This window comes from Protopterus annectens, chromosome 13.part0 (genome assembly GCF_019279795.1).
Source record: "Protopterus annectens isolate FY-2018-M chromosome 13.part0, PAN1.0, whole genome shotgun sequence".
NCBI lineage: Eukaryota > Metazoa > Chordata > Ceratodontiformes > Protopteridae > Protopterus > Protopterus annectens.
The window spans coordinates 833234956-833247800 of record NC_056747.1 but is presented as its reverse complement, the minus strand read 5'-3'; the positions used below and the strand labels follow the sequence as shown (position 1 = coordinate 833247800).

The window sequence follows — 12845 nt, the reverse complement described above, 5'->3', positions numbered from 1 at the left end:
AATCAACATACCCAGCCTGGTGATTATTCTAAGGCCCAGCCTCCATCAGGGCATGAACAATCTGCCCATATTGTAATGAGCCCTGTGCATAGGATATGTATGTCCATTTTCCCTGTCAGCACTATCACATGCCCAAGACATTGATTAAACTTGGGTCACCTGAGCTGCAGTCTAGATTTATTTCTGTATGCGACTAGGCTGGTTACCTAACTGTGCTTTTTAAGCTTTTGCTAAGCTGTGAGTATAGAAAGATGTGAACTTGCAAGTCATAATGTCTGATTGGGGTATCTTTCTTCTCCCATAATCCAAGTTACCCTTCTCTGCTAATTTATATGTGTGGTGTATACAGTTTAATAAAGCTGTTTAAAAAACAAATGGGCACTTCATTACTGTCCAACCTATCTTTAATGGGGAGCCAATCCTTAAACAAAGAAAAAATGAACACACTTTTCAGTACACTAAACAGTGCTTTGCAGTGAGACTACATATCTATTTCATAAGTGGGAGGATGACATAAGGGTGGGAGGATGACATAATGGTTAAGGTGTTTACCTTAAAGACATAAGGTTCAGGGTTTGATTCTCACATGGGATAACTGGCTAGGCTTCAAATGGCCCAAAAGGGCAGTTAGCCTAGTACTAATCTATGAACCTATGAATCTATATGCTAGCTGGGCTCCAAGAGTGTGTGAACCCTGCACCTTCAGTCCTACCCCACAAATTACCATTTAGAGATGAGAGGAGCTCACAATGTCTCCAGTTCCAAAGTAAGGCTTAAAAGCAGTAAAGTAGTAGCATACGCTCCAACCATAGATGACACCTCAGTAACACTGAAGGCTAGCAGTTATAAGCATGTTAAACACAAGAACTGCATAATACCCTGCCTTTGTTCTGTTTATAACCTATAAAATGTAAAAGATCAGATAGCATGGAGTCAATAAAATGAGTTTCCTTCTATGCTACTGCAAATATAGCAGATGACTGTTTCTGTGATCTTCAAATGTTTTCCAGATCTTTGGCTAAACAACATGCAAAAGGTGGAAAGACAGACTAAATCTAATTATATTCTGGTTTATTATGGGATGAATACATCTAGTTCTTGTCATTATTTCAGTCTGTTGCAACTTAGTTAAGGAGGGGTGTTATCCAGGTTGAGAGAGGGTAGAGTCAAACAGTGTTCTTAGGCCTACTACCCAGAACCTGGGAGCTCACCTCATCTGACATATTTTTTTTAAACTCATGTATGTTTTGAATGGCATAGAGAGGAATGTTTTTCACTTTTCTTCTGTTCCTTTTCTATTATAAGAACCTCCAACTGGTTCTCTCCATTGGGTCACTCCTTTTTCTTTCTCTTCCACACTTGCTTTTCGTCCAGCTGCCTAATATGTTATGAAAAGGTCCCTTCTAATTCCTCTGACTGGCAAAATCAGAAGCCTCCTCCTTTATAGGAAAAAGTGCATTTTTCTTCCTTTTGTTGAGTGCAGATCTACCGGAAACTACGGATGAATAGCATATCCCTTATTCCAGCTTTGTCATTTAACTGACAGGAATTCCTTCCTTTTGCCAAACACAGAACAAGCAAATCCCAGGTGCCTCTGCTATACTTTCTATGGCCAGAACACTTCCATTCCTAACTCTGTCATTTGCAGCTTTAATCCTAACTAACCTGTATTCTTTTAAAGTTTCATATCTTAAAAGTGTGCTGCAACAAAGTTGTCAGTTTGCTACTGACCAGAGTTCTATAACATCACTGCTTTTCTCTGGAATCCCTGTGATGGCTTGAGGTCACTCAGTGGCTAAATATACTCCAGTTAAGGTTAGTTCATTCTCTCTCTTACACTTTCATAACAACTGACACTCACTTTCTTTTCTTATTAATTAATTCACTCATAAATGCTGATCGCACTGTTTAAAACTTCACTCCTGCAGCACCAGTTCGGCAGGCTGCCTACAGCATGCTTGAAAGGCATTCTGCAAACAATAATTTTGTTACCGTGCAGCTTAATAGTGGTACTGAATTTGCAGCATAAAGTACCATTATTAAGCAGTTTAAATGTGGAAAAAAAATTTTAACTGAAGAAGTAAAGCAAAAAACTGGTTTACTTATTCAGTTGAAAAGATTATTGTCACATTAAAATTTTCTTTCGACTGTAAACTCCTGGCAATGACTGTCCAGAATGTCAGTAGTCAGGAATGTGACGTAACTGACTGCCAGCACATGCATCTTGTGAGCTGCAATCCATAAACATGTCCCTTACAGTACTTTGGTTGGCACATAACTGTTTTGATGGTTCATATATTCTGTTACAACCTCTAAACTCAGAAATCAAGTTCCACACTGTATAAGTCATATCCCGTTAAGCGCAACTTTCAGGAAGGCCCCTTCAACCATCTGTTTTCTGACTGGTTCAGTGGTTGCAGCTTTGGTCTCACCTGAAGTTATGTTAATCCACTTAAGCAGTTACCTGAGGTCACATGTAGTATCACTCCACTTTTCCACCTTGTTGACTAGTTTTTCTTATGTCCTTTCTCATGAATTTATTACTATAGATTTCTGCTTAGAATATTTCAGTCATGCAGTATCCATTGTGTTATACTGATTTTTTTCTATAGTGCAAAAAATGCCTCTGATACTCTAATATATAATCTGATGTTGTTAATCTTTGTTCATTTCTTACGATGGGTTATCAGTTCTGTCCTCGGAACCGAGCTGGCCTTGTACCAAGCTCGCGTCAGCCAAAAACTCTCAAGCCAAGCTCCTACCCACAGTGCTCTTCTCCCTGTTACCTCAGATCTCGTTTGCCAGGTTGCTGTACAGCCATGTCAAGCCTTCTGTCTCAGCTGTGGTTAATTTTTTGAAGTTTTTCTATTATTAGTGTATAGAAAGTTTTCAATTCTTCACTATCTCTGTCTTCTTACCCTATTGCAACTTTGAGACTCTCTCCCTATAGTATATTCTGTTCTTAATTCTCCATTACCATTGTTGGTAATTCTTTCTCTCCTTTTCTCACCCTTCTGGGTACTTTCGTAACTTTTTAGTAGTATCATAGTTTTTCCCTTGATATTACAATGTCGGATAACAAAAGTAGTGTGGATTTCAAACAGTGTACAGAATGTGTCCGTAAGTTACCGCTTTCTGATGGTCATGATTTGTGTGTTTATTGTCTGAATGTTTCCCACCTGTCTGTGGACGCCCCGCCGTGTGGGATTTGTAGAAATTTCTCGACTAGGACTCTGAATGAAAGGATGAACAAACTTATACTAAAAGGCCTCCTTAAATCTCCTTTCTGCAAGGCTATCTCTGGGTCGGGGGGCTCACCCCCTCCTTCTGAACCCCATAAAAGACGTTCTTCTTTTTTGTCCTCGAGGTTGCTTACTTCGTCTCCCTCTGGAGATCACAAGGAGTCAACTCAAAAAAGGTGAAAACTTCGGGCCCGGCGCTGCCATCTGTGGTCCTTTCGGCCCCAGCCTCGGCATCGCCCCAATTTGTTCACACACCAGCTATGTCTTCTTCAACACCACCAACACCGGAGTTCCCGGTGCAGACACTCACAGCTCAGACAGTATTGTCACAGCCTTTTTCAGCACCACTGCCATCGGTGCAGACACTTTTGGCACCATCTCTAGATGTACAGTCTCCTTTGGCACCATTGGTGCTGACTCCTTTGGCTCCGTCCTTGCTGATGCAGTCAACTTCTGGGATACTGCTCTCTATGGTGTAGATGCCTTTGGCACTGACCTGCTCAGGACAGTCACATTCGGCACTGTCGTTACTGGTGCAGGCATTTGCCACACCGCCCTTCATGGTGCAGACACCCTCGATGCCTATGGCGCCACCTTTGTCGGCGCAGGTACCCTCAGCACCATTCTCCTTGGTGCAGACACCCTCAACCACATTGCACAAACTCACCAGAACTAAGTACTCTCTAGATCCTTTTGTGGGAAGTCAGTACAGCCCCTTTTTAGACAGGCCAGAATCCCCTTCATGTCTCTCAATGAGGTCGACTGGGAGCCTCGCAGAACAGGATATGTTGCAGCTTGTCAATCAGTTGCTTGGGGCCAGGGGACTCGGTAATCCATCTAAATATGTGCTCCCTCTTGCAAGTGACTGCATTTCTCCACAGATTCCATCTTACATTCCTCCTTCAACTTTCAGGGAAGCATTGAAGCCCCTTCCTCCGACAGCAGCTTCCCCTCCTTTGACACCAACAGTGGACCTCACTTTGGAGCTGGAGTTATCCTTGTGGTCCTCAGTGCACTGGGCACTGGGCCCTTCTCAGGCTAGCGGCTGTGCCACGGGGGCAGGCTTTCTTGGTTCGACGCCAATTTTTTTTTATGGCACCCTCCAGGAATCCTCCTCCCCTCATGCTCCACAGCCCTCTTGATACTCTTGGTCTGGGGGTCGGCTCATCGGAGTGGGGTGTGACCCCAGTCCCGAGGTTGTCATGCTTGGTTCCGGGCTCCCATCCCTCTTTGGGCAGTCTGGCCTTCCAGGCCATGGAGAGAGCACTTTCCTCTGCTGGCAAAACATCCCTGTCGGAGTTCTTGCCCCTGTCTGTGCCATAACTGTCGCAAGCTACAACTACCAGACCCCAGGCACAATGGCCTCAGGCTTCTCCCCCCCACAGGAGATCCCCTCCTCGCAATCTTCCCCAGAGCTCCCCATTGAGGAAGTCCCTTGCAAGGCTTCATGCAAGAGGAAGCACATGGACTCCACTGAGGAGTTTCTAACCGAAGATATGGAATTTGATAACAGGGAAGGTTCCCCACGGTCACCCTCTGATGAGGTGTCCTTTGGTGACATCCTCGAAATCCTAAGACAGAGGGGTGACTGGAAGTCCTCCAACCCTTCCTCAGAGGAATCCGTATTCTTGCAGGCCTTTTGTGCCCAGCCCCCTACCTCCTGGGTTACCCCACCGGCTGATGAGCATGTCCAGCTCATCACCCAGTGTGCATGGAAGGCTCCTGACACTTTGGAAGCTATACCTCGGAGGCCTGACAAAATTTTATCTCCCCCTGCTGAACATCCTCATTGGTCCAAAGATCTTCCAGTAGATGCCATGGTGGTGGGGGCTGCAACCAAAAAAACTTGACAGAAGAGAGCCAGATTGTCCATCTGCCCAACAAGGTGTCACAGGCGGTAGACAGACTTGTTTGCTTCACTGACCTTCGCTGTAAGGTTCTTGAACTTCTTGGCACACTTTATGAGGCTCCAGAGGGACTTTATCAACCAATTCTCTGAAACCTTGGCAGGAGCTGTTTCTGATGAGGTGCACGACAAGGTAGCCTCTCAGATAGTGACCCTGGAATCTATATCCAATTCTTCCATGCACCTCATTTCACATGCAACGGAAGGAGCAGCTAGAGCGGCAGGTGCAGGCATAGTCATGAAACGTCATGCCTGGGTGCACCTTTGCAACTTTACAGATTTCTTTAAGGCTTCCTTTATGAATGCCCCCATCAAGGCCTCTTCATTGTTTGGCCTAAAGGTTAAGGATACGCTGGCAAGGTGTGAACAAGATGGTAAGACCCTGTCTGCCATTGGTGTCCGACACTCCACCCCTCAACGATTCTACTCCAGAAATCAGAGGAGCGGGAAGATGTGGCACAGAAAATCACATGGCTCTTTCCGTGATCCATATGCCGAGTTCTCCCTTAAGGGTAGAGGAGGAAACTCTAATGGAAGACACCCCTTTCGGGGAAGGGGAGGTCCACGAAACCGCGGTTCCAGAGATTCTTTCTCTGGGTAACCTTACCAGTGCTCCTGAAGCATTGCCCGACTGCTAACCTCTGGAAGTGGTCGGGGGTCGTTTTTCCTTGTACCCTACTGCCTGGCGAACCATAACCACTGATTCCTGGGTACAATGGATAATATCCAGAGGTTACCGCATTCCCTTCCATCTCTGTCCCACTTCACCCAGAAACTTACCCGATGTCTCATCCAGTCAAAGGGAAGCAGCAGCACATGAAATCCGAAAGCTGCTTCAAAAAAAGAGTCATCCAAACGGTCCCCTCAGACCAGATAGGATCTGGTTTTTACTCAAGATTCTTTTTGGTGCCAAAAAAGAAAAGGGACTGGAGTCTGAGTCTGGATCTCAGCACACTAAACAAATTTGTAAAAACAGAGAAATTCCGGATGGTCACGGTTAAGTCTATCCTTCCTCTTTTGGAAGAAGACAATTGGATGTGCTCTATAGATCTTCAAGATGCATATTACCATATAAAAGTGAACAAATGCTCAAGAAGATACCTCCGCTTCTGCATAGGAGCCAGTCACTACCAATTTTGAGCACTGCCCTTTGGTTTCTCTACAGTCCCCAGAGTGTTCACCAAATGCATGGCAGTGGTTATCGCTCACCTGAGACTTCAAGGATTCTAGGCATTTCCATACCTAGACGACTGTCTCTTTACTGCCCCCACCAAGCGTCTACTGGAGGAAGCCCTGGATTATACTCTTCTCACAGCTCAGCACCTGGGAATCACTATAAACTGGGAGAAGTCCAACATGACCCCGGCACAATGCTTAGAATTCTTGGTAGTTCTATTGGACAGTAGAAATTGCACATCTCTTCCGGAGCACAGACTTCAAAGAATAAGACAACAGGTTCAACTGCTAATCTGTCACCACAAATCTTCTTCTCAGTCCGTACTCCAACTCTTGGAGTCGATGGCAGCCTTGATCACCATTGTTCCTCTGGCCAGGTTCCAAATGAGACTTCTTCAGTGGCCACTTCTCACTCAGTGGTACCCTCTTCAACATCCTTTGTCTTTTCAGATAAGTGAAACTAAGAGATTCAAGCAAGACTTGCTCTGGTGGACGTCTCAAAATCCCCAACAATGGTCTCGCCCCTTCATCCTCCATTAGCCAAAAGCCACAGTGACCACGGACGCCTCCCTGATTGGGGGGGGGGGGGCTATGTCAGGGAAATGCAGTCCAAGGCACCTGGTCGGAGACAGAGGCTCATTTGCATATCAGTGTCCTGGAACTGAGGGTAGTGCTACTAGCGTTGCAAACATTTCACTCTATCCTTCTGTCAGGGACTATTGCAATCCAGTCAGACAACATGTCAGTAGTCTGGTACATCAACAAGCAAGGGGGCACCAGATCTTACCTCTTATGCTAAGAGGGCTTGAGAATATGGCAATTGTTGATAGCTTCCAACCGCTTTCTAATTGCAATGCACATTCCCGGGAGCTCCAACATGATAGTGGACAAATTGAGCAGTTGCATTCTACAACCTCACGAGTGGTCTCTGAATCCTGTGATAGTGGCAAAAATTTTCAAGCATTGGGGCCAGCCTTGCTGCGATCTATTCGCCTCCCCAATCAACTACAAGTGCAGCAACTACTTTGCCCTGACCCCCCCCCCCTCGGGGACAGTCACTGAGAGATGCTCTAGTCCATGCTTGGCCCTTGTGTGTGCTTTATGCTTACCCTCCTGTACCCCTCATTCCCCAATTTTTGAAGAAAGCACGGCAGTTGAAGAGCAAAGTGATCCTCATTGCACCATATTGGCCTCGACAAGTTTCATTCCCCTTCCTTTGGCCTCACTTGCTAGATCGACCATGGATTCTCAATCCAACTCAGAGGTTGATCTCCCATCCACAGGGTCTGAACCACCCCAATCTAACAAACCTGAAGCTGACAGCTTGGTTTCTCCACTTCCAATGATTGCCAGGCAGGATAACCTCTCCTCCCCGGTGCACAATATTCTTATTGCATCTCATAAATCATCCACCAGGTTAACCTGTCTCAGCAAATGGAAAAGATTTACCTTATGAGCATCGAACAAACAATTGGACCCCTTGTCAGCCCCAATTTCAGTGGTATTAGATTATTTATCAGATCTCTTTCAATCTGGGGTATCAGTCTCTACTGTTCATGTTCATTTAGCTGCCATTTCTAATTTCCACATTGGCTTCCAGGACTCTTCACTCATGTCACACAAACTCTGTAAGACGTTCTTGAAGGGCGTTTTTCACCTAAAACCTTCCTTTAGAGAACCAGTACAACCTTGGGACCTGGCTTTGGTTTTGCAAGCCCTAACAGCACCCACCTTTGAACCTTCATCTTCATGTGACTTAAAGTACCTCTCTTGGAAAACCTTGTTTCTGGTTGCTATCACATAGGCCAGACGTCTGTCAAAACTTCAAGCCTTATGCATCAAACGTCCCTACCTTATTTTCCATAAGGATAGAGTCTCACTAAGAATTAATTCCTCCTCCTTACCGTAAGTGGTGTCAGAACGGTCTATCAACCAGTCTATTGACCTCCCAGTATTTTTTCCTAATCATTCTAACAAGGGAGGGTATTGCCTGCACTCCATAGATGTTCACAGGCAAATCCATTTTTATTTGGACAGAACAGAATCTACCTGTAAATCAGACCAATTATATTTGGCCTTTTCTGGACCAAGGCTAGATTGTCCTGTTTCTAAAGTTACATTAGCGTCATGGTTGAGAAATTGCATTACCTTCATCTACAACAAGAACATCACCTTGCCTCACAAAGCGAAAGCCCATTCTACAAGATCAATGGCAACTTCATCAGCTTTCAGTGCTAGGGCTTCCCTCAATGACATTTGCTCAGCTGCGACTTGGGATATAGGTAGCTGGGGACTCTGTCCCATCATAATGAATGAACGAAGATTGACAACATCAGATAAAGAAGTTATATCTTACCATAACGTTCCATCTGTGTTGTCGTTCATTCATTATTCCCCACCCTCCATCCCCCTCTGGAGGTTCTTGGTGGATTTCATATGGCTCTTCTTCCATTCTTGTAGGTCTGTCATGACCAGAGGTAGCCTCTACTTTTGTCTATCAACTTGCAAACTCGATCTGAGGTTCAGGGAGCAGAGCATTGTGGGTAGGATATTGGCTCAAGAGTTTTTATAGTTTATTGGTCATAGGTGTATGCTAGGCTAACAACCACCGGGGCCTTTATAAGCCTAGCCAAGATTCCCAAATGTATCCCACAATTTCATGTTCTGCCCTCTGGTTCATAGGTATATACTAGGCTAATGACCACCAGGGCCTTTATAAGCCTAGCCATACAACCAAACCCAATTGTGTAGCTATATATCATAGGTGTTTATTAGGAGGGGGTATGTTAGTTAAGAAGTTTCTAGAGGTTACATGGTAGGGGGGGGTGTATGTTAGTTTAGGCATTACTGTCTAGCTTTGTCTATCAGAAACATGGAAGCCAGACCTGGGATGAATTTCTGATTTCCCATCTATTGGTCAAGGTTATGCTTAAACAGGGTTAGGAATGGATTCTGCTTCACATGGATTGGGAGCCTGTTTCAGAGGATGGGAATCTTTTGAGACACATATTTGCCTTGCCAACATACATTTGTTGGCTGATGTGAGCTTGGTATAAGGCCGGCTCAGTTCCGAGGACGGAACTGATAACCCATCATAATGAATGAACAAAGATCAACAACACAGATGGAACATTATGGTAAGACATAACTTCTTTTTACCAATAATTTGCTTTGTTTGTGGCTTTACTGTCTACATTTGCAATTTTTTACAGTCCCCGCAACACTACTTTGCTTAGCCACCCTGACTTGTCTGGCTAGACCACTTGGGGATGGATCCTGCACAAGATGTCATAGACAGCTCTCTAGGTCCCAATGCTGGCTGGAGGGCCTGTCCTTAAACAAAATCTGATTAACCTCTCCACTGCTGCCTTCCACTCTGCCTCAGCCCACTCCACTGAAAACTTTTAGTCTATTTTCAGCATCAGCCCTCCATCACACTGTCTCAGCCTCCTCCACTGCTCTATAAGCAACCTTTCAGTCTGTTTACCATGTGTCATGTTAGAAGCACAGTGCAGGACATTTGTTTCCTTATATGGGTCAGCATCTTTTCTATGGGAGAGATTTGTGAACAAGATTGTTGATTTCTGCTAACTGGAGAGGCAGGATATTTCTGCTAGAGAGAGAAAGAGACTTGAGTTTATGTGAAATATTTGTTTTTTGCAAGTGACTTGATTTTATTTTCCAAGACTTTTGGATTGGAAATTTGTATGGTGTGTGTGTGTTTGTCGGGGACGGGGATAGAGACGCAGTCCATTACCCTGCCCCATATGACGACAGTTTATATTGTAGCCACTGCTAACTACAGATCCTACCCCTTTCCTGTAGTGCTATCTTTACAGCAGTGCTACCTTTATTGGGGCATAATTTCACATAATCCTTTGCTTGGTGGGTGTCTTCTCTCCAGATAGAATGAATCTTTTGGCTATGTCATGACTGTTGTACCATGAATGGGACCATGAACAGCAGTAGAGCTGACAGCCATAAGGATCATCATACTGTGGCTGGCTGGTTGAAGCAATAGTGTGCTGTAAAGGGAACACCCTTCCATCAGAGTGAAATAAAACCTACTTGATCACCATCCACATACCTGCCTGGCAGTTTCCAATCCCCTGTACTCCCATTGTGTACCGGATACAGGCAATGGTGAGCATCGTCAACAACTTGTTCCCATCTTCTCCTCCATAAGGAAAATAAACAGGCTTATCATATTGCCATTCCTGTTCTTTTGTATTGGTTTATACAGCCCCTGAGCTGCTAATAGTGCATAGGTCATCTGGGTCATAGTCACAACTTCTTCCCTTTATGCCGTGTAATGTAGCAACATTTATAAAAATTAAAAACATTTCTGGAATTTGTGTATTTTACTTTTCTCATGGAACTTCTCTCACCAGGCCTTCAGAAAAATGGGCTCTGCGGAGTACGAGTTTCACATTTAAAAAATGGACTTCTGTCCTGCTGCCATCTATAGGCTCATCTGTTTAGTGCCCTATCATACACTGTATGTTGCAGTAGCCCATACACTTTATCCATACTCAGAAGCCCCCTGACCATAGCTAACCGTGCCTTCTCCATCCCAGACAACATGCCCCTTTGGAATACTTTATCTGCAGACATCTGTGAATCCATGCTACTTGCTGCTTTAGATCAGGATTGAGAGTGTTCCTATTAGACCATTCCTCATGTAGCTGTGCTATCAACCAGGACATTAATTTCTGTTATATAAGCTTTGCCTGTATAAACTGTAACTGTAAGTTTGCTAAATGACTACTGCCTTGCATAAATTTATGTTAGATCGTAGTCATTATTATGTGTTGAATAAAATCTTGCATTTATTTCTCATTTTTCCCTTTTGACTGCACAGAAAGATTGTGTGAATCATATATGTGTCGCCTCCTCCTTTTCATGATTTATATCACTTGGATGTGTTTACATGTGTGTTGTATTTATTTCTAGTACTTTTGTTGTGGTAAAAATTATCGTTGTGGCCAGTCCAATCACCTAGTTACCCAAAATTTAAATAAATAATCCTTTCTTTTTTCCCCACAGTGATTTACAAGATGCAAAATCAAGAGCACTGGACAACATTGGAAGAGTTTATGCACGGATTGGTGAATTCCGTAAAGCAATAGAAGTGTAAGTCAGACTAGTGATTAAGTGCATAATGTGTATGTTCTGCCCAGTAATGTAATACTGTAAGGAGAAATATGTGAAATATGAATCATGCTAAAAAGCAAAATAAATAAGTTGGTATTATGAAACTGTTTCACATTATTGTTTATAAAACTGTCTTCAAGCCAAGTCATATGCTTAGTTAGGAAAAGGAACATTTTTCCACTGCATAATGTATCTAGTTTTATTCTCAGCTAACTTTAATAGCTTACATTTTTTATTTTCATTATTTAATGTGTTTATACTATTCTTTCGGCCTTCTTAGTTCTCAAAATTGATATATATCAGCTTACAGTTAATTGCTGATATCACCATTGCTTGTGTCCCAGAAAGCTTCTTGAGGAAGCAGTTGCTTATATGCTGTTGCTTACTTCACATAGGAGCAATGTCCTAAGTATTCTACCAGAGAGAGAGAGAGAGAGAAAGGGCACAGACATATTTTTCATTGTCGATGATTCTGTTTCCTGCAAGGTGCAGTAACCTCAGAGCTAGAATAACAGAGTAACAGGGGCGGAGGTTGCAGGGGGAAGAAAAATCAGTGTTTTTACTGTGTTTTTTATTCTATTTAATTTGCTCATAAATTGGCAAAATTGAGTACATGTGCTACAATTTAATTTCAATCTATGGATGGAATAGCTGAGATATAAGCCTGGATGTTTTGAGGAGTCAGTGAATTGAGATAGTTTACTGTGGACTGTTTGTTTGCTTCCTAGCTCACCCTACATCAGAGCTGTCCCATTACTGTAAAGATCTGAGTATCAGCTTATGGATATTTATTACTGCAGGCTGGCAAGAGTTACCCACAGATAAGTACTTTCACTATGACATAACATCAAGTCTGCAAGCTGCTATGCTGCAGGTGTGGGCTGGAGATGTGACTTGAGTTCCTGAATCTTGAAAAACTTTGGTGCATTAATAAAGTGCACTGTTGCCCATCTTAAGTAATTTAGCACTGTGACAGTAAGACTTAGAGCTGCCCAAATTATTCTTTGGATGTGGCTCACCCTACAAGGACCACTTGATCACAAGGTCTAGTCCTGATCCTCATTTATCAATTGTGCAAAAAGCAAGGTTTGCACAGCTGGTATAATTTTGGGGTCTGTGAAAGGGATCACCGCATTGGGGAAAATGTCTCTTTTGCCAGTTTGATTATTGCAGGTTGGGATATGAAGGGAGCATACCCTACATGGGTAGGGGAGGATTTGCCCCTAACAGATTTTTCACATTTAATTTTTTATTTTTTTAAAACTAGAAACATCTTTATTAAATTATCACTTAAGACATAGGCAATCATACATTTATATAAGTGAAAACAAATCATATTACATATTTTTTAGTTGCAAACATTATAA

The 12845-nt window shown here is 43.3% G+C and overlaps 1 protein-coding gene across 2 annotated transcripts in view; it reads left to right on the top strand.

The window, feature by feature from the left end:
* LOC122787701 (outer dynein arm-docking complex subunit 4-like) overlaps positions 1-12845 on the top strand; it is a 1060374-nt gene that overhangs the window by 547693 nt on the left and 499836 nt on the right. For both annotated transcript variants that reach the window (XM_044054554.1, XM_044054553.1), the window contains one exon: positions 11371-11457. In XM_044054554.1, coding sequence (XP_043910489.1) covers positions 11371-11457 — 87 coding nt within the window. The remainder of the gene's footprint in view (positions 1-11370; positions 11458-12845) is intronic.